The sequence below is a fragment of the Protopterus annectens genome, chromosome 7.part0 (genome assembly GCF_019279795.1).
Source record: "Protopterus annectens isolate FY-2018-M chromosome 7.part0, PAN1.0, whole genome shotgun sequence".
In the NCBI taxonomy this organism is placed as follows: Eukaryota; Metazoa; Chordata; order Ceratodontiformes; family Protopteridae; genus Protopterus; species Protopterus annectens.
This window is the reverse complement of record NC_056739.1, coordinates 200,711,865-200,739,260: the sequence shown is the minus strand read 5'-3', so window position 1 is coordinate 200,739,260 and position 27,396 is coordinate 200,711,865. Positions and strand designations below refer to the sequence as shown.

The following is a 27,396-nucleotide window of genomic DNA, read 5'->3' as shown; positions in this document are numbered from 1 at the left end:
CATAGTGCTTGCTGTTGTCAGGAAACTCCCTGTTATAACTTCACATTTTAGAAATAACTTACCTAGTTAATACATGATGCACTATAATGCAAAAAAGTATAGTATCATTTAATTTGGCAATCAACCCTTAACCTTAACATATAGAACAGACAATACTCCACTACTGAAAAAAAAATGCTGATGACCTGGGTGCCACTGAAGAGATGTGGTAACAAATGACATGACATGACACCCAGAATCAATGCAGAAAATGGGAAAACATGATTATGATGACTAGTGGCCTGGGTTGACAGTTCCTTCTTCTTTGATCATCATATGATAACTGCAGTCAAAAAATACCCCCACTTAGTACAACTAATTAGCTGGAAGTACACAAGTTCATAGGGGTTACAAGGCAAGTGAACCACAAGGTCATTTCTGCCTTGCCATTCTATACACCTAGACCCTGCCTCCCTTTTCAAGGAGGGCCACAGGCCAGTCATACCAGGGATGCGTTTTTTAATAGGTTCATAGGTTCATAGGTTCATACTAGGCTATCTGCCCTAGGGCATTTATAAGCCTAGGCAGAGTGTGTTTGGCTTTCGCCACCCATTTTAAATTAATTTTGCTATGCCCTTTTTCGGGGTTAGTATACTGTGCCTCTGTCTAACAGTGACACAGAAGTGATACCCGGGGTAAACCTACGATCTCCCATCCACTCATCAAGATTCCTCTTGAAGAGAGTCAATGAGGGACTCTGCCTAACCTGGACTGGGATTTTATTCCAGAGTGAAGGGAGCCTCTGGGTTATGAATCTGTCCCTCCAGCATGTCCTATTTATTTCAGTGCTGAGGTTCAAGTCTCTCGAGCGTAGCTCGATGGGATTTGGATTTTCTGAGGTGCAGCATGTCCATTAATTCGGGTTGGACATGGCTTTATATGTCAGGCACAGATCGCCTCTGAACAGGCGGTATGCCACTGAGTAGAGCTGGAGTTTCTTTAATCGGGCAGCATATGGCATCTGTTTGAGCCCTTTGATCCTCTTGGTGAGGTACTTTTGGGGTCTTTCCAGTTGCTGCAGGTGTCTGGTAAGGTACATCCCAAAAGGGGCATTGTACTCAATTATGGGCCTGATGAGGGATGAGTAAAGAGGCACGATGACCCCCTGATCTAGATGTGAATCCCTTCATGATTAGGTGGGCTATATAAAATGTTTTTCTAACCACTTTGGCCACGTGGTTGTCAAATGAGAGATTGCTATCAACTTGGGTCCCCAGGTCCCTAATTACTTCTTCTGTACTTAATGGATTTCCACCTATGTGGTAATTTGTGAGCACTTTGTTTTTGCCAAAGGGGATGACTATACACTTTTTGGCATTTAGCTTGAGGCCATGGCTCTGGCACCAGTTGTCTGTTTCTATGAGGCCCTTTTGGAGGATGCTTGTGTCGGCTGGAGAGTCGATTATGGCGCCCAGTTTGCAGTCATCTGTGAACTTGGTCAGCCACAGTCCTTCTGTGTTGGCCTGTACCTCCGAGAAATATATACCAAACAAGAGAGGTCCCAGGACTGAGCCTTGTGGGACACCACTTGTAACTGGTTTGGAGTCTGACATGGCTCCAGCAATTCTAACCATGTGGGTTCTGTCCTTGAGCCAGTTTGCAATCCATCTAGTGACATAGGGGTTTATATTTAAGCTGGTGAGCTTATCTATAATGCCCGAGTGGGGTATTGTATCGAAGGCTTTTGCGAGGTCCAGGTAGGCTGTGTGGACCACCTTCCCCTCGTCAATGGCCTTGGTGACTGTTTCAAAGAAATCAACCAGGTTTAAGAGGCAGGATCTGCCTTTAACAAAGCCGAACTGGGTAGGATCCAGTGTTTGTAGGTCCCCAATATCTTTATTTATGAGGTCCATGATGATCCTTTCCATAGCTTTGCAGACCAAGCTAGTCAGTCTTATGGGGCAATAGTTTCCAGGATCCGTTGAGGCACCACCTTTATGGATATTTTATAATACCCATACAGTTGACCAGCTCTTTTTTTAAAGGCAAACACTGTGTCACACTGCTTAATTCGGAGAAGAGTTTGTTCCGTACAAGAGCTAGGTGCCTAGTGACACATTTGTCTGTCTTCCTAATCTTATTGTTGGAGCAGAGTTAAGGCTCATGTCCTATCATCCTGATCTAAAAATGTCATTGTCCCCTTATATTCGGCACTGATTGGAGAAAATATGGGGTACGATGCCCCTATCAAGATGTACCTCACACATCATATCAAACAACTAGAGAAGCTCCAGAGGTTCCCAACTAAGTATATGTTATACTTAAAGAAGATGAGCTATCAGTGGATGCTAGAAATTCTAATTTTACTAAACACCCCTAAAGAGTTTATAAGATAATCTATGCCTTACTTCCGTGGCATTAGAGAACCTGTTGTCATTGATCTCATATCTACTATATCTTCACAGCTTAGCAAACAGCAGAGCCAGGAGCCTAAATATTCACTAGCAGATAAAACTGAGGCGAGATTGATTCACTACTGGATGTCTCATCACCTCTGGAACAAGCTGCTCCTTCAGGTTAAGCAGTGTGATGCAGCATCAACCTTACAGGAAATTGGGGTGGGGACTATTAAATTTACTCCATGACCAACTGTCTTAGCCATCCTTGGGGGGTACAGCCTGAGGGAGACTATTGTAGGGTGGGTATTGAAGGTCATGAGACTAAATTCCCTTAAAACTCCTACAAATGCTATGAACATCCACAGAGGTTCCTCACTAAAAGAATACTGGGGCTAAGTAAAATGTCCTAGCAGACTGATTCAAGACCCTATCCCTGTATTCTGTCTCCTACAGGCTTTTGAGGGGAGATCTATGCCTGGCATACAGTGCATTGTTAGACCCTACTCTGATGGACCTCCTGCATATCCACAACAAACAGCACCAGAATTACCCATTCTAAAGACTTAAACCTTGCCTGTGATATATATATATATATATATATATATATATATATATATATATAGGACCTGCTGGAGAGACAGTTATGTATCCCAGAGACTACCCTGTCTATGGAACAGGCTCCTCATCCATGTGCAACTTGGACAATTGGATGGGGAACAGGAAATTCATCCCTGGTTTGGCACCTATGTCTCTAATGGACACAGGCAATCTGTAAATGGTTCATCTCCCAGGCCCCTGCTTGTAAATGTTTCATCTCCCAAACCCCTGCTTAAACTTATCAAGGGTATCAGAACTTGTCAGAGATTTGGGGTCCATGGCCAGGCTTAAAAATGTCCTCGTGGTCATTAGCCTAGGAAGCACCTATGAACCTATGAAAGGTGTTGGGCTTGATCTAATTGGCAGAGATGGGGCAAAAGGGAGATGGTGAATTTTATGCTTTTTTTTTCTTTTTTCCCTTTTCTCCAATTTGCCATCCTCTTTTGTAGCATAAGTCCTGTCTGCAAAAATAAGTATGCATTTTTGCATGTTTTATGACTTTTGAAAATATGCTTTGAGTTGTGGTTTTCCAAAGTTTCAAAAATTATTTAATTGTATACATTTAAATGAGATATGATTTTTCATAAAACTCAGAAGTCTCCAGCTATGTCATTTGACTGACACCCATCTACTTGCTATCTTAGTCTTAATGATATATCATTCATTAAGAAAAACAATTTGTGATGCACATATCCCTCATCAATGTCTTCCAGGATAGGAGTCGGGAATAAAACACATGAGTCACAACAGGGCTCATTAGTTATATTTTTTGGCCCATGTTGTTTCCATAAAAAAATAGTTTAATTGTTCTGAAGTTCAAATGTGACTTCCAGGAAAGAAACATTAATGTGAGTACAAAGTTGTCAGTTAATATTCAGAATAAGCACTATTTTCAACCTGAGATGAAAGTGATGCACTTAATTTTATTCGATGTTTAAAGCAGCATTATGGACATTCAGTCATGGAGAAAATAGTAAAAACTTTAATGCAGCTTTCTTCTGAATAGGAGACTGTTTAAATACTGTGAGATATTTTAGGAAATTTGGCTCTGGAATTACAATTTCTTTGGTAGCATTCACAATCATTTATGAAAAGGATGGGGTTTTACAACTGGACAATAATTTTGTTTACATACCTATTCCATCAGGTTTCTGAGCACACATACACTGAAAAGTATTTTCAGTTAACCAAAATGCCTTTTACTACAAGCATAACACTGCAGCCTTAAATCTTCCTTCACAGAGATTTTAAAGTAATGGTTTCACTCAGTGAAAAGGTAACATACAAAGTAACTGAGAATATTTCAGTCTTTTGGCTACGTTTGTCTCCTGCCGACACCAGTACAGTTCAGCTTACTTCAGTTCCACAGAGCTTCAGCAAAATCTGTTAAATCTCAGACACATACAACTTAAATCAAATAAATGCACTCTTGCTCTGATGTATTCCATTTCTCTTCAGAACTACATCAAGCCCAGCAGTTTCCCCCCAAACTGCTTTTTTGATTCTTCCAAATGCATTCAAGCACAGAGCTCCCCTGAGCTCAGCTTCTCTTAGCTTCATTCTTATTTTCAGTCTTAACTTCTCGCAGTGGGTCTCTGCCTCGCTCTGTGCCACCTTATTCTTAGACAAACTAACTGCTTTTAACATTCTGAGCATTCAGAGGTCAGCAACATGCTTCTTCTAGAATTGAGTTACCTTTTTAATATATATAGTTCAAAACTCAGTCACCACATTACATTCCCCTTTTCCTGTCTCAGAGACTATATTCCAATATATTCCATGAATAAGTAAACAAGACGTTTGTGTTGCTGTTCTTACAAAATGAAACTATAAGCAATCTATGTGGCTTTCAAAAAATAGTGCAAATTCGTCTCCATAAAGCAGTACCAGTGTATTTTGAAGTGCTAATAAGGCCATTATTTGACCCTTGTGTCTTTCAGTATGAACATAAGAAAAAATGTAGAGATTATAGGGCATAAGCAGGCTGTATTTGTTGATAAATTAAAATAGCCTATGATTTTGTTTATGGGACAGAGCCAGTTTGGAGATAAATTGGCATTCCAGCCTTTTTGATCATTTGTTTTAGGAGGCTGAACAATTAACTCTTGCCAAAAAAGAAGGAATACACTATTTCCAAGTTTATATAATCTGAAAAGTTATAATAATCAGAGTAATACAACGCTTCCTGTTCTTTCTGGCTTGCTTAGCAAAAGAGTATGGCCATTATATGTGAGAAAAATAAAAGGTTGATAGCATACTACTGTGTTTGTAAATTAAACCGGTAGCATTGTAGGATTTTTCTTCTAAAAGACAGGTCTTGTAGTAAGACACTAACTACTAATGTTTGAATAAAATGCAGCTATGTTATATTACACACTGAGTCAATATGCTGTTCGTCTTCTATGTTCCATGTTGTGCAAGTATCATGTTCACAGATTGGTAATGTTTTTATTCATTTTATTGGAAGGAAGTTCATCCACATGTGTACAAAATCCATTTCAGAATTTTCAGTAGCTCTAAGATTTTATTTGTTTTTGCCCATTTCCTTATCCACATCTCTGCTATGGACTATTAACAGAGTGAACAAGCCTACCCCTCCCTCTCACACGCAATAAAAGAGAAGCAGACGCTGGTCAATCTTTCCCATCAGCAGCTCTTTGATACCAAACTCACTTTAAGTTAATTTATTGACAAGAGGTCTGAGCAAAATGTTTTATAATATCTGTTGCTTTGGTGAATAAGAAAAGTAAATGCTTTGTCTGCAATGAATTAGATGTTTATTTTTATTTTGAATTAGTCATTTGTTTCCTAATTCTGAAACTAACAGTAAGTTTCATGAGGTAAGCAGCGGGGCATAAATGCAGAATAGTGATACTAAGAGCATTTTATACATGTTAGACATCTGTCTTCATCTTCATATTACAAAACCATTTCATGTCATTTGCTACCAGAAGCCTATCATTTTTTGAAATGTGACCACTTTACTTTTAACTCACAAATTTAAATACATGATGTCCATGAATAAATATCTGCAGCAAAGTTAGTCAAGGTGCTTACTGCATGCTGTCTTAGTATTCTGATGTTTAATCAATCGCACATTGTACGAGCCTTCCAAACCTTCTGGAAGGCATGATAATATTAAATTATTTTCTGATAACTTTGTTTTAGATGTCTCTAATTTTTCTTTTACCGGTTTGTCTCATTTATTAGATTTACTGATGTAATATAACTGCCATTTGCAATGGAACCGCGAAATACAACTAGTAAAAATAAAAATACGGCCCCACAGAGTCACGAACACTATAAGCTCCACACAGGAATGAGGTAAAAATAAGAACAATTTATTTAAACAAGTTAGGTTAAGCGCTTTTGTCCCTCAGAAAACAAAACCGGGACTTCTTCAGAACAAAATAATATTTGCAATCAAGTCCTGATGTAGAGATGTCCACTAGCACCTCCCATTAATTAATAAAAAGACATTTTAGATTAACTGTGGAATTAAAGAAGTGTTCACTTCTTGTTAAAAAATTAAAATACTACTAATACACACTTGAAAGTGTACCACGTTCCAATTACACCACCTAAATATATAAAGACCTTTTTAAAACACTTTTTAAAGAACCAAAGCTTTCGATTTTAAAATTGGTAATAATGACAAACAATCATTGAGACCTGGGGGAACAGTTGCATTTAGCTTAATAATCCAAAACAATTCCCTTAATTCAATGTGTAATTCCCACCACCCACCCCTAGGGCACCTAGGTACAACCTCCAAAATTCCAAATTTGAATTTTGAAAAGTTTTTACATTCTAGGGTGTGTTTATACAATGCATTACTCTGGTTGCCCTAAGAAATGGCATACAAATGCTCATAAATTCTAAATCTCAAACGTCTTTCTGTTTTACATATGTAGTAATTTCCGCATCTTTGACATATTGAAATATAAATCACACCCCTAGTGTTACAATTCCTTCTTTTCAATTTAATATCATGGGACATTCCTATAAGTCTCAATGCGTCCACATCCAAAATGTAGGGACATTGTTTACATCTACTGTATTTGGTCATACCTCTGATGGTCATGGGGGAGTGTACTTGTGTGTGTTCAAACCAAAACTTAAAGTTCCTCCCTGTTTTGTAAACAAAGCCAGGTCTTTGTTCCAATAAGCCAAGCACCTCTGGGATACCTTTAAAGATGTTCCAATTTTGAATCAAAATCCCTTGGAGTTCCTTTTCTCCTATCCCATAAGGGATGACCATACTCAGATTGAATTTTGGACATCCTTCTACAATGGTTTTCACCATACCAGTGATGTCTTCATTTTCTAAGAGTGGTTTGTATTTAACACCCCACCCATCTACAATTTCAGTTGTAAGTAGTTTAATGGGGTAACCCCTATCCCTAAACATCTCAGTGATAGTTTACACCTCTGAGTTAAAGTATTCCTATTCTAATGTATCCTGACAGCTCTTACTAACTGACCCTTAAAAATGTTTCTCTTGGTGTGCCAAGGGTAGTAACTATCAAAGTCCAAATAACTATTAGAAAATGATTTTTTTCTGAGGGATGAAAGGGCTTAATGTAACTTGTTTAAATAAAATGTTCTTATTTTTACCTCATTCTTGTGTGAAGCTTATAGTGTTCATGACCTTGTGGGGCCATATTTTTATTTTTACTAGTTTTATTTTTATCATTTATTAGATTTGTTGTACTAAAATTTCCACTCCACTCTGTTCTGTAAAACAATAATGTTAAATTATTTTAAAACTTCTTCAAAAGTCTTCCATTTGAAATTTACTACCTACATAAATTCTGCAGCTTTTTAATTAACTGGTAATAGATTTTGCAGAGCAAAAATTCGCTGGTGTCTTCTTCAAAGGATATTCAAGACTGATGTTTTTCCTATCTAGCAATATTTTTCAAAAGTAAATCAAGTCAAATTTCTGGTGTGAATTTGGATGTGAGATTGTTTTCACAGCTGGCAGATTTGTACAAGTTATTTAGCATGTTCCCCTTAACAAATGAAAAAATAAATATAGTTGGCAATAAAGGTTGGCAGTTTCCTTTGAGAAATAATTCAGTTGATTTTCTTGTGAATGTGATTACAAAATAAACAACATCTGATCATCATAAGCCTGTTACCAGGAAATTAATTGTGTGACTCAGCCGGTATGGATATTGGTAATTTCTTTTTACTTGCAGACTGAAATATTCCATGCAGAAAATTGAGGAATGCTTATAAAACCCCAGCAGATTATTTTAATAAATGTATCCAAAGATTTAACATTAGACAAGTAGTCAAAGATACTACAAGGCAGAGAGAAACTACTTTGGACAAAACTTTCTTAAACATATTCTTTCTATATCAGCAAGAATCATAACATTTTTGAATGATTAGACATGTATTTTGATAGAACATTAATTTATAGAAAGCCACATCTCAAACAGTTATACATTTAGGATAGGCTGCAAGTCCAACAAAGCAAGTGTAAGATACTTAGTAGACACTGCCACTTTAAACATTTGTAAGCTTATATTGAACACATTCCATAGCACTGGTCATGGTACACTGTCACTTTAGACATTTGTGAGCTTATACTGAACACATTCCATAGCACTGGTCATGGCACACCGCCATTTTAGACATTTGTGAGCTTATACTGAACACATTCCATAGCACTGGTCATGGTAAAGATATTTGTGGCACACCACTGAACTCCTTGCTCCCTTGAAAGATTGATCCTCAGTAACACCACAGACTTTCTTTTTTCTAAAAAAAATCTCTACTTACTTTACCATTTATTTACTGACTGGTCAAATAAGCTTGGTTTGTGGCATTTTGCATGAAACTAAAGCAGATACCTGGTTGAAATCTAAGTAGATTATAGCCATCATACTTATTTAGTTTCACTGGGCCTTGACCCATTTACAGAACTAAAATGGTTAATTAACCGATGTTATTTAACTACAAATCCTCACTGGATTTGTGTTCTGGTTGTGGTCCAAAAACAAAGTAAAACTTTCCCAACCTTTTTTGCTGCAGAGGTTAGGGTGATAATCTGCAATACCAGAGTCAGATTCTGCTTTCTCCTTTATACAGGTGGAGTACTAAAGCCTATGGTATAGCACTAAAATTCCAAAACAAAGTAACACACAAATCCTCTGCTCTTGTAAATGTTATTTATGTCGGCTCTTCTGAGATCTTCGACTAACCAACCTCCCTGAAAAATATAGTCATGTATAAAAGTTAAAAGGTAACTCAATAAACAGAACCAGCAATCCAGATTCAAAAACTTTCTAATTCCAGAATTAAGGTATCTTTGCACTAGTGTAACTGACCTTCAGTCTCTCATAGTTCCTTACTAGTGGTTTACTAATCACAAACACCCCTGTCAAATATATTATGTGGTGTATGGCATATGATAGTATGCAAGGCCACTGTGTCACCTGTCACAAGGAGGGGTGCCCATCTACAGTGCATATAACAAAGAATCAAATATAACCATGGGACATAAAGAGTGAGAAAAGCCAAATATATCATCATTCCAAACCCAATGCGATCTTTATATTGGAGACTTTAGCCCCTCCATGATTATCACACATACTCCTCTACAAGTGTATGCAATATTTCCTTGACTTTATCAGTGAAAATCCCACAGCATATAATGCCCTCCTTTACTACAGCCACCGACATACTAACTTTTGTCCTGACAAATACTATCTGTGCCTGTTCCTTATCCATTATTAGACCTTTACTGGACAAATCAGATGACAGAATGTTTTTATTCGCTATACAATCCCAGTACAGGACAAGAACCAACCCAACCTAAAAAAAAAAAAAAAAAAAAAAAAAGAGAGAGACTTCTCTGACAAATTGCATGGTGAGGATTTGAGGTGATTCAACAATTCCCTATAGCAAATTGTATCACATATGTTCAAAAGCTCTACTCCCATCTCAGCTCTTGTTGTACAAGATCATGTTCCTCTTCACCACAAATATAACACTAGGTATAAAAACAAACCCCTCTGGTAGAACTCAACTATAAACAGAGACAACAACAAAAAAAACCCTCACATCCATAACAAACAGAGAAAAAAATGTCAAAAATCCTCAGAAGGGTTGAGAAAGAACTCAGTAGCAACAGCAAATCCTGCAACGCTAATAAGTTACTGAAAGGGTTTGCATCAACAATGAATAACCGCAAGAGATTATGTAAAGAACCCTAGCAGTAATACCAAGCATTGTGATGATCTTTTCCCCAATGGTATCATAAACCAAAACCCTGAAGATGCAGTTAATATCCTTGTAGATAATTTCAGCTGCAGCTAACCCCCTCTGTGCCATTAATATAACAAGGTATTGTCTATCTTCTTAGAAACGTGTCACCAGAGGTGTACCCATGGCTCTATTTTGGAAACATTTTTATTAGGCATCTACTTCTGTGATGCCACATCTGACATTAAATGCCCCCAGTTTGCCAAATTTGTGGATAGCTGCAAGCTGGAGCCATTATCAACTCCCCTAAAGGCACTCATTTCCTCAAAGAGGACCTAGATGGGAACCTCTGTCTGTCATAATTATGATCTAAATCTGAATGTAAAAATAAGTAACATCCTACATTCTGGAAAGCATATATTTTCACACACCTGCTATATAATAAAACCCCTCTTAAAATACACACCATTTTTAGAGACCTAGGCACCTTTGTGAAGAATGAACACTCTTTGACCCCTGTGTATACACTGTCAATAGAAAAGACTTCTACCATTTCCTCTAGGTCAAAAGAAATCATTGTTCCAATCTACCTATTCCTCATCAAACCTACACTAGAATACAAAGTGCCCCTCTATATGTACATATCCAAACACCTAACACAGTTTGAAAATATCCAATGGTTCCTCACAAAAAAGGTCTTGGGTATAAGTCCCCTGGGATATACAGGGTATATAAAATCCCTGCTTCTTCTCTGCTGCCTACAGGTGAAGTATGCTTGGCCTATTAAGCTTTAAATGACCTAATTCTGCCTAACATCTCTAAAACTAAAAGTAGCATAAATAGAATATCAATGGACATAAAGCTGTAGTGCAATATAAATAAGGCTTGCTGGCATGGTGTGCGTTTCTTACAAAGAACTACCTCTGGAAGAAACAGTTGCTTTCTGTAAATTGATCATTGCTCATCATCTTCAAATCTAACTTAGACAGATGGATGGGAAACCACAAATTTATCCCTGGCCCAACCCACCCAGCCTTTATGGGCAGGTGCAGTAACTAGTTGGGTGTACCAGTGACACTGCAGTGGTTAACCTTAGAAAGGCTTAAGTGGTCTATAGTCTAGTAACAACCTATAAACTTGTTTTTTCTAATGTAGTTGGAATGGACTTGCCCTTAAATGCCCCAGAAACCACGCAATCAGAGAATGTACCATAAATGCCTCAGAAACCACGCAAGCAGAGAATGTACCATAAATGCCCCAGAAACCACACAACCAGCAATTTTTGAATTAGTAGTCACTGACTAGCAAAAAAAGTGATTAAATTAATGCATGTGACATATTGGAGGTGTAGATGGAGCTACACACATAACTAGATTTAGAGACAATAGCAAGTTGAAAAGTTATAATAATGAGGGACACTGTTGGGACAGGAAGTAGAATCCTTAAAAGTTATGACTAACAGGATAATGGTGAATAAAGATGTCATGCCATTACGCCATGCTTAGTACCCTGGTACCCAGGAAATGCATAGCTTATAAATGGATGCCATTTAAAAGAAACAACGCACAAAATCAGGTAATATCAAACATAATAAAATGAAGCATGTACAGCTCAGTAAACAAGAGTAGGTTTGTATGTAATTACTAGGCTTGCAGTGAAGAGAACACTGAGGAGCCTAGCTAAATTTCCAAAATACCCAAGAGCACTATCTGGTTAAGTAGTTCAATCAAAGTAATACTGATACAATGTTTCCGAGTTTCACAGCTGTAAGCATATTTGAAAAAAAAAATACCTAAAATATAGAGGTAATAGTAATGCAGCGAGGGCAGTCCCACCTGTGGACCCTACTTGCAGAGGGCTGCACTGCATATAACCCCTGCTACTAATACAGTCCAAGTCAGAGATCAAAATCTCATGGATAAGGAAATAGTTTTTTTTTTTTGGTAAACTGAATATTCCTTCTTCTTAAAGTTGTGGAGCCTCAGATTTAGAATACATAACCATTAGGGGGTGTATAGTATTGTCTAATTTAAACGCAGGTATACATTTTCTTCACTGTACAGTAAAGCAGATATTATGCTTAGATGACTTTCCTCTACTTACTATCTTTATGGTACTTTTTTTAGCTTCAGGGCTGTTTTTAGTGCCAGATTCGGAGACACATAGGTATGTTATATGAATGGTATTATCCTGTTGTGTGTGTAGTGAATGAGTAAGTACCTTTCATACACAACAATACACAATAACTGAAGATTATTTATTGCAATGGTGCTGACTGACTTAAAATAGAGAAAAAAAAGTCCATATATTCCTTATTCAGACATTTATATATTCAAAATGCAGGATACATTTAATTGACTTTAGTCTTTTTTTCAGCTCTCTCTGTAGTTTAAAATGATGGTTAATGCTATAAATACTGCTGGCTTTAAATGATTCTGTAATTTTATGGCTTCTATCATTTTGTTTTGATGTTCTATGTTTTAGCAACTGGTACTTAAATTATAAGTGCAATTCCTTTTAAATGAGCAATAAAAGATGACATGTTTTCCTGGCTCACTGGAAATAAAGCTGATTATTGTAAATTACGCTGAAAATTCTGATCCTTTAATTACAAGAATTCTTTGTTTTGTTTTGTGAGGGACGGACACTGCAGTCAAAGGTATGTCATCGTATGATATGCAGCTTCCTGCCTACTCACAGCATGCAGATAGCGATATGGGTCACCCGAACTATTTAGGGACAGATTATCCACCGACGCTAACACCAACATCACCACGAAGATACTCACCCATCCCCAAGGAACTGTTGGGAGAAGATGACATTCCACGGTAAGAAATTATTTGATATACACTGTTCCTTCAAAGGATATTTGCATCACTTAAAGCCTTGTGTGGTGGCTTGATATATAGTTTTAAATAAGCCAAGAAAATATTCTTATTTTTACTCATAAAAATTTTGTCTGCTTTTGAAAAGTCATGTCAAACAACATCCATTTATGTCTCCTTAACTAGATAACTATCTTAAAGATGATGTTAATAAACAAGCTAAGTTAATCTTGTCAAAGATGGTAAAGCATTCTCCAGCTACAGCAAGAACATCTAATTGTAAAAATGAGGGCTGTGGCATGATGACAGGTGACAACATAATCGTTACTATCAGTGATATACCAATCAACTCAAAGATACAGGGCCGGATATGAAATAAAATAGGTATGGGGTTAAAATTAATTGAACTAGCTGGCTCAGATCTGATAGGACCCAGGAGTTTAGAATTGGTGAGACCACCTCCACAAAGAGGGTGGTCACCAGTGGAGACCCCAGGACTCTGTGCTAGGCCTGCTCTTCTTTGACACCTACTTTTCAGATGTTACGGCCAATGTGAAAGGTCTCTGGATAACCATGTGTGCAGATGATTGCCAATTAGGAGCATTGATTGAATCCCCTCAAGATAAGGACACCTTTCAAGAAGGTCTAACACAGCCAAACACTTGGTGTCAAAGCCACGGCTTAAAACACAATGCCAAGAAATGCATTATAGTACCTTTTGAGAAGTCAGCCACCCTGGGTAACTACATCATCAATAAAATACCCCTAAAAGTGAATTCATTAGTCAGGGATCTGGGAATTCCTTTAGATAATAACCTAGCTTTCGGCAAACATGTGTCCAAAGCTGTATGAAAATCCTTCTATGTTGCTCAACTTATAAGCAAGGGCATGACGTTTAGATCCAGAGAGGTCATCATACCACTGTACTCAGCTCTCATCAGACCCATTATAGAGTATAATGCCCACTTGACCAGACACATGGAGCAACTAGAACATCCAGAAAGGTTCTTTAGGAAAATAATACAGGGAGTACACACAATTTCCTATGTTGAGAGCCTGATTGCCCTGCATCTTTATTTGGTATCATACAGACTTCTGAGAAGTGATCTTTGCCTGTCATACAAGGCATCCCTGGACCCTGTTTTAATGAAACATTTGTACATCCACAAAACAAAACAAACAGCACCAGAATTATCAGATTAAAATACCTAAATTTTGCTTGCAACATAATTAGGATATGTTGGAGAGACAGAAATGTTTCTCAAAGAATTATCATTTGCCGGAACAGGCTCTCCATCCATGTGAAGCAGAATTCCTCCCTATCCCTATTTAAGCACAATTGGACCAGTAGATGGGTAATTGGATGTTCACCCTTGGTGTGGTGCCTATGTCTATGATGTGAAGAGGCAGTCAGTAAATCATCTCTATATAAAATCAAATTTGTATGTCACATTTGGATTGCACGGCTCTGCTTATAAGGACTCTAGTGATTGTTAACACAATGCACACTTATGAACCTATAATATATACACAATGCACACCTATGAACCTATAATATACTACTTAGCACAGCAGAAAGTACACATTAATAAAATCAGCCATTCAACTTGTGGAAGACCCAGTAATATAAAATGGCTTCCTGCAGCCAAGTGTGCCTCCAGGCATTTCTGCAGTTACCTCCTACTGCGCCTCTAGGTATCCAATATTGCTTGTTCATATTTGAATTAATAATTCCGAAATCATTATACATACAAAGTATCAGAATATTTTTTCTTGAAACATACATGATGGCAAACACAATGATATTGATATTTGACCTCTGTCAATGAGTATTTGTTAGAACTGTAAGATGATAATCTCAGTTTTTTTAAAGTCTCAAGCCACAACCACTGGGAGTTAAAGGTACACACTCAGAAGAGCTACACTGGAGGGAATGATTTTAAAACAACACCATAATTGCAGATTTCTTGCAATATTTTTATTAAACTGCTTTATTATAGATATATATCAAAAATGTTACAGCAAACAGTGATGATTCCTGATATCAAGAATGGTGTTACTTCAGATCTAGATAACCACCAATCCATTAAACATGTATACATTATGAAGTCATAAGTTATAAATATTTTATAGAAAGAAATGGGAAATCTCTTCTTCACACAGAAATATCAGTTTAGGTTTAGAAATGGTCTATGATAACAGTCTTAGTCGACTAATAAACTGTCAAACTGGTGACTCAGTGATCATTAAGGTAGCAGTGTGAACTAGTCACAGCTTTGTAAAGGAAATGTAACACAAAGAACAGTCATAATAAAATGATAAGAACTATAATTAATGTAAACAAGTAGTGAAATTTTTCAGAGAGGGGTTTTCTTTCTTCCTACGTTCCCACAGTGTGCATAATGTGATCACTGTTGCAGTACCCTACGCAGTATGGGTTATATTCTACAAAGGATATAAGAGCCAGACAGCTTCCAGAGCTGCCAGACACTTTCCATAACCCAGACTGTTGACAGCTTGAGCAGACAACAAAGTATTAGCAAAGCCAAAGGCTCTGCAGTAATAAAAGCTTATACTGTGATTTATAACATAGTACTACTCACTATGTATCCTTACTGTAAGAATTAATAGAGATACAATGTAATCACTAAACAATACTCCTTATATGAAATAAAGGTAAATTGTATCTACTCAATGTAAACAGAATCTGTATTGCTAAGTGCATTTAAGCAAATGTACAGAAGAATCCAAAGATCAAAAGAAAATTAACAATTGTTAATGTCTGTTATGTACTTCACAGATGATAAATATTCTAGTTGTCTACTGATGTACTATGTTCTTCATCTGTAACTATGTTTGTAATTGTTAATTGCTATGTTAATAGGTTCATAGGTTCATAGGTAGATACTAGGCTATCTGCCCAAAGGCATTTATAAGCCTAGCCGGAATGTGTTGGCTTTCGCCGCCCCCCCTAGATTAGTTCCCTGTGCCTCTGTCCAGCAGAGCCATTGAAGTAATCCCTGGAGTAAACTTTCTGTTTCCCATCCACTCGTCAAGGTTTCTCTTGAAGATGGTTAGCGAGGAGCTCTGCCTAATGTAGACTGGAATCTTGTTCCAGAGCATGGGAAGTCTCTGGGACAGGAATCTATCCCTCCAGCACGTTCTATTTATTGTTGTGGTGAGGTTTAGATCTCCGGAGTGTGTGGCTCAAGGGGATATGGTTTTCTATAGGTGGAGCATGTCCATCAATTCTGGGTTGGACATGGCCTTGTATGTCTGGCAGAGATCACCTCTGAGTAGGCGGTATGCAGCTGAGTACAGCTGGAGTTTCTTCAGTCGAGCTGCATAGGGCATCTGCTTGAGGCCAGTGATCCTCTTGGTGAGGTACTTTTGTGGTCTTTCCAGTTGTTGCAGGTGTCTTGTAAGGTACATCACAAATGGGGCACTGTACTCTAAAAATGGGTCTGATGAGTGATGTGTAGAGGGGGCCAATGACCTCTTTCAATCTGGATGCAAACCCTTTTGCGATTAGGTGGGACACATAGAAGGATTTTCTAACCACTTTGGCAATGTGATTATCAAAGGAGAGGTTACTATCTATTTGGATCCCCAGATCCCTTATTATGTCTTCCATATTTTGGGGACTACCACCTATGTGGTAGTTTGTGGGTACTTTGTTTTTTCCAAAGGAGATGACTATGCACTTTTTGACATTTAGCTTGAGGCCATGGTTTTGACACCAGGTATCTGTCTCAGTCAGACCCTTTTGGAGGATGTCTGTGTCAGCCGGAGAGTCAATTATAGCCCCTAGTTTGCAGTCATTTGTGAACTTGGTCAGCCATAGTCCTCCTGTGCTTGCCTGTACTTCTGAGAAGTATATGCCAAATAGGAGGGGTCCTAGGACTGAGCCCTGGGGAACGCCACTTGTAACCGGCTTAGAGTCAGACCTAGCTCCCGCAACTCTAACCATGTGGGTTCTGTCCGTGAGCCAGTTGGCAACCCATCTCGTGACATAGGGGTTTATGTTCAGGCTGGTGAGCTTGTCTATAATACCTGAGTGGGGAATGGTGTCAAAGGCTTTTGCGAGATCTAGGTAGGCTGTGTGGACCATCTTTTCCTCATTTATAGCCTTGGTGACTGTCTCAAAGAAGTCCACCAGGTTTAGGTGGCTTGATCAGCCCTTTACAAACCAAACTGGGTAGGGTCTAGTGTTTGGAGGTTCCCAATGTCTCTGTTAATGAGATCCATGATGATGCACTCCATAGCTTTGCAGACCAAGCTAGTCAGGCTTAAAGGGTGATAGTTCCCAGGGTCCGTTGTGGCTCCACCTTTGTGGAACGGAATCACCATTGCTGTGCGCCACTCTGTGGGCAAGTAGCTTGTGGAGAGGCTGAGTTTAGCAGTGTGTTTAGGTGAGGGGTGAGTTCATCTTTGAGCTTGTGTAGGATGCAGCCTGGGACACCATCCAATCCCACTGATGCTGTATTTTTGGCTTTGGAGAGGGATGTTTTAACCTGAGTGTCTGTAATTTCAGGGGCACTGCATTCTTCTGGTATAGTTATGGGCCCTTTTGGGGGTAAGGGGGGGGGTGAAGTTTGCACTGAACCTGTCTGCCAGGATGTTGGCTATATTGGTGGGTTCAGTGTATTTTGTGCCATTCTGCACTAACTTCAAGCAGATCTGAGAATTGCCACTTAGATTCTTGACATAGCTAAAGAATGCCTTGTAGTTTTCTTTGGAGTCCATGGCAACTTTTCTTTCGAAGCTAGCCTTGGATGATTTTATGAGGGAACGTAGTTTCTTGCTGATACTAATCAGGGATGTCTTCCCTTCTTGGGATTTTACTCTTTTCTGTACTAGTTTCCTCCTTCTATTGTATAGCTTGTTTATGGCACGTGTCCACCAGACTGGTTTCCTTTTCCTGGAGGAGTGAGTCTTGGTTTTGTTTGGGATAGCATGATCCACAGATTCTTGTAGGTGCCCATAAAGTGCATTAGTAAAGGATTTTGTAGCTTGGACATCATTATATTTTAGCATGGGGGCTTTGAAACTTCCCACCTCGGTCTTAAGTAACATAACGATTGCTTTTGAAAAGTTTTTCACGGTGGTTTCTTTGACCAGGGGTGGTGGCGGAATATGGATATCCAGAGTGATTAGTTTATGGTCAGATCTAACCAGGGAGGAGTTCACCTCCAGTGTGGAACACCGGTCGCCCATGTTGGTGATGACCAGGTCCAATATGTTGTCACCTCTGGTGGGGGTGTTGACCAGTTGATCCAGGGCGTTTGAATTTATAAATTCAATGAAATGTTGGGCAAGGGAGTTTGTACTTGAGTAGTTCTCCCAGTTAATGTTTGGGTAATTGAAATCACACAATATTAGGGTGTTTGGTAGGACCTTTATGTTTCCCAGTGTTTCCAGGAATGCGGAGTGGGGATCCTGGGACATGGTGGGTGATCTGTAGCAAGCTATAATTTGAGTAGCAGTTTTGCCCGTTGTTAGTTACATGTGGATGATCTCTGAAGCATTGTGCTGTGCCACTAATCTGTAGGTGTGGGTATCCTTGATGAATATGGATACGCCCCAGCCTTTTGTATATCGGTCCGGGTTCTGTGGCCGAAATGTATGGTACGAATTGTAGCCTGGTAGTGCTGTGGTGTTCTCTGGAACCTTAAATCAGGTTTCTATTGCTGCACATATATCGATTTTCTCCATACTGAGGAGTACCTCGAGTGCATGCATTTTGAGGTTTAGACTTCTGGCATTGAGTAGCATTACCCTCAGTTTTTTGTTACTTGTGCTATTTACAGTGGTGGGTTTGTCTTTTGAGCCTTGCCTGAAAAAGGCACTATGGGGGTGGCAAGAGCCTTGGCCAGTATTCAAAAGCCTAAAGGTGACAGGTGCAAGCCGTCTCTAACGAAGCAGCGTGGCTTGTCAAGCATGTCATCCCAGGCTGCCAGACACTGAATTCCCTTTTAATGACACCAGAAGCTTAGCCAATTGTTGAAATTGATAATTTTTTTCTCCATACTGTGGTATCATTCTTGGTGAGGGCAAGATGCTACTCAGGGTCAGGGTCATACCGGCCTGGGCTACGTGATTAGAGAGCTCCTCCATGTCTCTTTTCATGTAGTCCAGGGAGGTACAGCTCAGGTCATTCACACCAACATGGACAATGACAGAGTTGTATTTGTACTTCTTCTGGAGAGACCTGAGTTCTTGTGTTATGTGGCGGAACCTGGCACCCGACAGGCAGCTAACAATAACCTTCTCCTTGTTCAGCCTAGTGAGTGGGACATCAGTGTGCCTGACTATAGAGTCACCTATTACTAGTGTGTTGGGTATGTTATTTTGCCTTAAGGGCTGTGATTGCATGGCACACTGGTTTTGTGGAGTATGTGTTTCATGGTTTGTGTTGGGGGATGGAGATTGCTCTAGAAGTCTCTTTTGCTTTTGCAGATTTTTATTTAGAGCCTATGAGTATGTTTTTGTGTATTTATGTGTGTTTTTTGCCGGTGCTGGTTTCATAGATCTGTGTGAGACTGGTGGTGTGATGCAAGTAATTCCCTTCTCCTCTTGACTGCCTGGTCCAGTCTTGGGTTGAGAGAGCTTAGCCTCCATTTTGGCTGTATAATTGCATCTCTCACATGTATTAGTGTTTGGTGGAGGCAACTGTAACATTGCTTCAAAATGCCCAGATTCACCAGCTGGACCGGGAGTACACCTGAAACTGCCCTTTGGACTTGCCTGGATAGTTACAGTGAACTGTTTTACTGATTGGCTGGTAAGGTCGAATAGAGAGCATTGTCTTTCTCTATAGTATAGGGGGGGGTCTAGTGCTAAGGTTTATTAGTGCTTGCTATGAGTTTTGAGCACGTGCCGGGATGAGAAGTGAATGGTTTGAGTGCTTAAGTTGGATGTTTGTCTAGTTCCAAGGGAAAAATTGAAGAGTAGACTTTGTGGAGCCGGGAATAGTCATACCCTAGCTAACCGGTGCTGCCCAGCGCACAAAACCGCGCAAATGCGAGTTGTTTAGCAGGGAATGAAAAAGATAGAAATTAGCCCAAAATGGCCAATAAACTACTAATTTCCTGGCTGAAACCACTCCTCCAGGGACAGATATGCTGCTCAAAGCTCCCTCTCTCACAGTGAACAGAGAAACTTCCTTCTATCCACGTAAGGTATGGGCAAACACAGAAACTTGTAATTGCTATGTAAATCCAATGTAACTACTATCTGTATATTTTAACTGTGGAGCTTTTCTCTCCGGGCCTCCGCTGAAAATGGACCTACGTCCAGTCGGACACTCCCGGTCAACAAATGTAAATAAATAAAAATAAATAAATATATATATATATATATATATATATATGTGTGTGTGTGTGTGTGTGTGTGTGTGTGTGTGTGTGTGTGTGTGTGTGTGTGTGTGTGTGTGTGTGTGTGTGTGTGTGTGTGTCTGTGTGTAGTGTGTGTGTGTGTGTATATATATATATATATGTATATATATATATATATATATATATATATATAAATATATATATATATATATATATATATATATATATATATATATATATATATATATATATATATATATAAATTATTTATTTATTTATTTTTTTAATTTGCAGTTTGTTAACCGGGAAAGCCCATTAGACCAGCATAAGCCCTTTTTCAGTGGAGGTCTGAGCAGAAAAGCTCCATGTACGTACATACAGAAACAATACAAGTAACAATCACATCAAAATTAATACAGTGTAATACAGAAATAAGTCAGCAGAAGTTATTACAATTTCACAATACCATCAATGAATCACATCAAAATTAATGCAGGGTATTACAGAAATAAAAGTCAGCAGAAATTATCACAAACACATAAAAAACAACAAAACGGTATAGTATGCCAAAGTTATGGGTTTATGGTGCATGAGGCATTAAGATTTCTGGGAGGTAGATAACCTGTAATATTTAAAGTGAAAAAAGAAAAAAAAGAGGGAGAGGAGGAAGTTCTAAGTCAGGAGCAGGAGGAAGAATAGGATGTCTGAGTGAAGGTAAAGTTTTGAGAAGGTATACTTGATAGCAGTGGAACTATAGCATAGAGATTAGGAGGGGTGGGAGCAGGAGCATTCCCATTTGGAAGAGAGATAGTATCAGAAATAAGGCAATATGTATCTCGGAAATGTCAACTAGTTTAAATAAAAAATGTTTGCCACATTAACAGTTCTATTCCTAAATAAATCATTCATATGCATTATATGAAGTATTAGCATCAAGTTCCCCATGTATGTGTTTCTCAAAGATTTGTAATTTGAAGCCAAAGTCATCAGATATGATCACTTAGGTATGATCAATTAAGTATTCTTTGAAATACTATAATAAGTAAACTAATATATAAATGCACAAATGGTAAAATTCTCACTCTAATTAGTTTAATGCCCATAAGCAAGATTGATCAGCACTTGTTATTGCCTAATAAATTGATATAATAATAAAATATTTTAAAACATTTGTGTATTAATTACTAAAATAAATAGTTCTCAATAATGGATGAAATTAATGATACCATTCTTAATATTATTTTATCAAGTAAAAAGAGTTATTCTATGCTTGACATTTGTAAGATACATATTCCCTTATTTCTGATACTGTCTCTCAATTTAAATATAAATATTGGTCAGAACACTTGCTCTGATATTCCAGATTTTCTTTTCCCTTATAAATTTGAGTATACAAAGAAAATATCACACATATCCTGTTATTCCAAATTTAATTATAAACTACGTCCTCAGTTATTGTAACAATGCATGTCCAGTGATTAATTACAGACTGTTTGTCACCACCTGGGATATAATACTGCCCCAAACATGGCTAAGTTACATATTACAGGAAGTGATTAAATGATTAATCTTACCTCTTGGAAATGTCTGTCTAATGCCACATGTTCCAAACCTGACTCAAATGTACTTTCTATAAGCTTTCCACAACATAAAAGAGTAATTCTTTTATTTCTCTTTTGATAATCTTAATTAAGGATGAAAAGATTTTAAATCCTTTATTGTCCCTTGAAATGTATATAAGTATATAACCATAAGTATCTGGATTACATTAAAATGCGACTTTGATGCTAGTTATCCATCAAAAATTCACTAATGGTGGTTCAGAATCAAAATGTGTCATTGCCTCACTGTATGCTATTAGGATGAGGTGCCAGGGTCGAAGCTTTATACACTAATGATTAGGCTGTATGAAACAGCGTAACAGGAACTGATGCACAGCTGCCTCTATGCTTGGAACCTTTCAGAATGCCATACTTTTTAATCTACTTCTCCAGTAAATAGCCAATGTCTAAGAAAAGCTGTGAAGAATAACATAACTGTAGTAATGGAGGTGTTGGAGATCATCATGCATTAAACAGATGACTCAGTAGTTAAGTAGAAAAATCCAAACCTGCCAAAACCGTTAGCTTAGAACAGAAGACTTGTCTAATGTCGCTCAGAACCTCAAGAATGACTAATGCAGACAAGAGGTTCTCTCAGTATGCATCTATAAGATGACTTGTTACTAGAGGACAGGAAAAGTAAAACCCCGACTTTGCTTAGGAAGTACATTTCTTACGTTTTCTCCTTACTAGCAGACCTGAAAATGCAAGATTCCAACAGCAGAAATATAACAATGGAAGAAAACATGAAGGGAGATGGGATAATGTACAGGTCACAGATAATAGAACCTAAGTAGTTGTTTCCAGTTTCTGGTGAAAAAGTATTAAGAAAAAGAAAAACTGTATTTAAATATGTTCTACCTCTGCACACAATGATTTTATTTCCACTTATATTTATCATGTGACCTGGGTAGTCTGATGCTGAGTGCAGTCTAGTAACATAAATTATGCTTGTCATGTCTTGAAAATGTTGCTTTTCATAAAAGCAGATGAAAGGAAATGCTTTCTGAATTGTTTATGTAGTCACCTGGGATTTGACACCATTGAATCATATGAAAGGTATGAGTGCATAGTCCTTAGTTAAAGTTTTATTTAACAGTGTCCACAGAACTTTGGTGGTAACAGACATGGGTTAAATTCTGCAGAAACAGTAACATCTGGTGACTTCAAAACAAAGGGTTAGGGGAGCTCAATGTAGTAACTGAATGGGTGTGCCTAACTTAAATGGTTCAGGGTTATATTATGGCAGGATTTGCACTGAGCATGCTCACAATTTTATGTAAATAGCTGGTTGTGTATTAGTGAACATGCCAAACAGTCTTCCAACAGTATTCCTACATTTCTGGATACACACCAGAGCTAGGGTGAGGAAGAGTGTTTGGTCTTCAACCGCCTCATTTGTCAGAAATAGTCCGTAATCATGCTTCTCGTCCTCTTTATGCAGGAAATTGAGAAAAGGCTAGAATGATGGGGGACAAAGACACAAAAATTGGGACAGGTTTTAAATATTGCTCTTAAAAACTTAAGTTGCTAGAATAAATTTATTTAAGTTAGCATGCATTTTCTGAAAGATATGAAGTCTGAAACTCAGATGCATGTCATTATTTTGTGACTTCAGTCCTCTTTGATTTGCCAGAAAATCACAAATTTTGTGAGGAGCAGACCAAGAATATGAGACAAAAACATGGACGCTCTGCAAAAAGTTGGACAGTTGAGAGGTAATTTATAATACAACAAAAGCCAACACCTCTGACCAAAACTAGCTGACCCAGATTGCACAAACTGGGTGTTCCGCGCCCTTTGACAGATCAAATCCAAGAGCTCATCAGGGGCGGAGACACCCAGGAGGCGGAGAGGGCTGAGCCCTTAAGGAGGCTGAACACACCACAGCAGAGGGTTTGGAGGGGGTTTTGCGCTGCCAGTTTTTAACTGCCAGACGGATCTGCAAGATACAGACATCAGGATGACAAGGACCAGGGATTGCATCATGATCCGCTCTTCTCATGTGTCTGTCATCAGATCAGATCAGTGAAGTCAAGCGTGCTCTTTTTGCTTCTGATCTTTCAGGGGAGCTCCTGAAGAAGCTGAAAGGGAAGGGGAAGAAGGACCTCCAGGAGGGGGGGCCCCCTCAGCCGGGAAACCAGGACAGGGCTGAGGAGACTGCGAACTGAGTGGAGGGAGGGGGGGAGAGACCGTGGACCAGGGAAGTAGAGAAGAGCTGGGGAGCGCGCCTCCGCTGATAGCCCTCCACGGAAATCCTGGGAGGTCCCAGCTCCCCAGGACGAGACAGACGACACTCCCAGCAGGCCTTGTGAGACCGAGAGCTTGGGACCGACAAGACACAAAACGCATCATCAGGAGGCCCCACGGAAAGGTCCAAGCGGTCCCGGCTCCAAGAGGAGAGCGGAGTTGGGCGGAGTGGGACTCCGACTCAAAACCTCCAGTTCCACCAGCCCGGGGCCAGGCGGTGCGGGCTGATGGAGAAAGACTGGTAGTAGCAAGGGGACCGCAGGCTCCAGCCGATGGCTGGGAGAGAAACTAACTTTTGGAACACGAGGAGACTGGAAGAGTAACCAGGAGCTGGTCGTCGATGTCTGGAAGGATCTGGGAGATCTGGATGATACAGCGTCGGATGACCGATTTCTCCATCAGCTCCATAGGACTAGGGGACCGGCTCCTCCAGATTTCCGGGATGATCCTCGGAGATCTCAGGCAATTTCCCTCGGTGTTCCGAGGACTTCGCCGGCCGAAGAGGAGAGGGGGGAGCGAACTGACCAAGTCCTTCCGGCAGTCCAGTGGATTCAGTGAAGGTGAAACTCGAGCCGATGCCCCTCGGCTCGCTCCAAACCAGAAACCGAGACTGGAGGCATGGGAGACAGACCCGGCCGCCCGTCAGTAGGCTCCGATACCCCCTAGGAAGATTTTTGTCAGTGGGTTCCAGGCGGTTCGTTCCTGGGCTTTCTTTTTGCTTTTGAGGAAGATGAAGAGAAAGCCTCGAAGAAGGATGGCTTTATCAAACCTTTATTATTTTTAGTTGTTTTTCCTCTCCTGAGAGACCTTCCTCGAGAAGGATGCTTGATGAACTGCTGCACACCTTGTGGCGCCTTGGCACTAACCTTGGCGATAAGCGAGGGTTATTGACATCTTGACACAACACATCTTATAACCACAACCGGCTATGGGTTTAAATATGAGGACAGTAAGAGAATAGAAAAACCACTAAAAGCAGTTACACTAAATGAAATAAAATAAAAGTTTTTTTTTTTATACTACACAGTTTAAGAATAAACAATACAGTTAAAAGACCCATTAAGGGCTCAAACTAAAGACATTTAATTTTTTTTAGAACAACAATAAAAACAACAAGCAATAGCAAAAGCAGCGGAAACTAACGGAAAACCCTAAAACTAAAAAACACAAATGAATAAACAAATACTCAATATCAATACAATGGCTTCAAAAACAGCTCACTCTAACAAAAGTTCCAAAAAGCTTTTGGGTTCAAAACAAAGCAAATTCCTGACAGGAAAGCCAAAATGGTGTAATACCAGCCGTGGCAAGTTGCGAGATTGTAAGCAAGCTGACAAGCGAGATCTGGGGAATTAGTGGTGGTGCATCCTGAGAGAGAAATGGGCTATTAGCTAGCATGATCTATTTACTTGAGTACATACATAATGTAAATACATATATCTAGTGAGTGTATTTCATACATCAATGAATGCAACCATCAGAAGTCCTTTATTAACTATATTAAGAGGCAATCAAGTCCTTCTTTAACTGTATCAGGAACCACAGAAACCATACCCAGCAATTCTGACTTTATACATAATCATTCAACATACTCTGATTAGAAGACACAGCTATTTATTGGCAGACAAGCTTAGTTCAAAGTTCTCTTCTTCAGCCTTTCCAACAATCATGACCCCTTAAAAAGTCTTAAGGCCTTTTTCAGAGTTGAAAAATACTAGCATGTTGGGTTCCAGCAATGTGCTGGAGTGCCAGTATGAAGCACTGCCCTACTGATCTAGTTGACAATCTGCTCAACCTCAGCCTCACATCAGCCTTTGAGCATGAGAATTTGGGAACCACAGTGGCCCTCCCCCTACATAATGGGGGCCACATTGTGATAACTATTAACCCATAAGTCTTACAAGTCTTCTGTGTATGACAATAGAACATCTCATTATGGGCAGGAAGTGTGAAGTCCCACAACCCAAATCACTGTAGTTTGTGAAGTGTAGATCTTGTCTGCTTAATATCGTCAATGTCTTAGATAAAGTAACTGAGGTAGTGGAGGAGAGTAAGTCAATATACACAACATGCCTCAACCTGGCCAAAACCTTTGTCACCATTCCTCACTCAGACATTACAGGCAGAAGTTTTACCTTATGGACAGAGAATTGGATCACAGTAAGCACCTAACAAATCAAGACTCAGAGTACACACTCCTCTAAAAGGGTTGTTACTAGTGGTGTCCCCTAAGGCTTGATACCACAATGGCTCTTTTTTGATATTTACTTCTCTGACATCCAAGCTGGCATCCAAAGGTCTTTGGCTGACTAAGTTTGCTGAGGACTGTAAATCTTAAGCCATCATCCCGTGGTGATTCTGAGATAATATAAGGAATAACATGCAGTGACAAATGGTATCATAACCATGGTCTCAAGATAAAAGACAAAAGAACAGTACTGTACCCTTTTGCAAACAGAAATACCCTTGCTCCTACTACATTAATGGCATCCTCTCAAAACATTCACCTTTGTTGCCAATGAGCTCTCCTTTGGCCACAGTGTGACCATGGTTAGTAGGAAATCTTTCCATTAATAACAATCATAATAATACACATCTGTTAAACAGGAAGTGCTGACTGAACATGCAGTCTATTTTTAAGGATGACCAAGGAGTAATGTCTGATTAAGTGACATGCTCAAGGTCACACAGTAGGCAAATGAGGGCAGTGGGAATCAAACTCTTTACCACAGGAACTATAAATCATGGCCTTAATCATCTGCATCCTAATCTCTAGTTAATTATATGTGGTGTTTTCTACTGATACAAGAATGTTGTTATACCAAAACACAAGTTCAGTCCCAGCAAGGCAGCAGAAATAAAAAACTCCAAAACAGAAACAAAACTAAAACAAGGTAAGCACTTTCACGGTTAGTAACAGCTTCATCAGACAACAACACATTAAGACAATTCAGTTTAAAAAACAGTGGTAACCAATGAGAAAAGTGACTTACTTAATGAATAAAAAAATTGCACCATTTAAAGTGCGAGTATCTAATAAAATTTCTAACGAATGTCTAGTGCAAAATATTATAAATAAGAAGCAGCTTAACTAATAAATATACACAATCACAAAATTAAAACTGCTAATATGTTATTAATGTTTAAGGGATCTCTGTTTTAAAAATGGTTTTAGTGAAACCATATAATT

The 27,396-nt window shown here is 39.0% G+C and overlaps 1 protein-coding gene across 5 annotated transcripts in view; it reads left to right on the top strand.

Annotated features, from left to right (window-relative positions):
• The window catches only part of DLG4 (discs large MAGUK scaffold protein 4), a 2,742,131-nt gene that overhangs the window by 2,356,326 nt on the left and 358,409 nt on the right, over positions 1 to 27,396 (top strand). For all 5 annotated transcript variants that reach the window (XM_044076698.1, XM_044076697.1, XM_044076699.1 and 2 more), the window contains one exon: positions 12,832 to 13,021. In XM_044076698.1, coding sequence (XP_043932633.1) covers positions 12,832 to 13,021 — 190 coding nt within the window. The remainder of the gene's footprint in view (positions 1 to 12,831; positions 13,022 to 27,396) is intronic.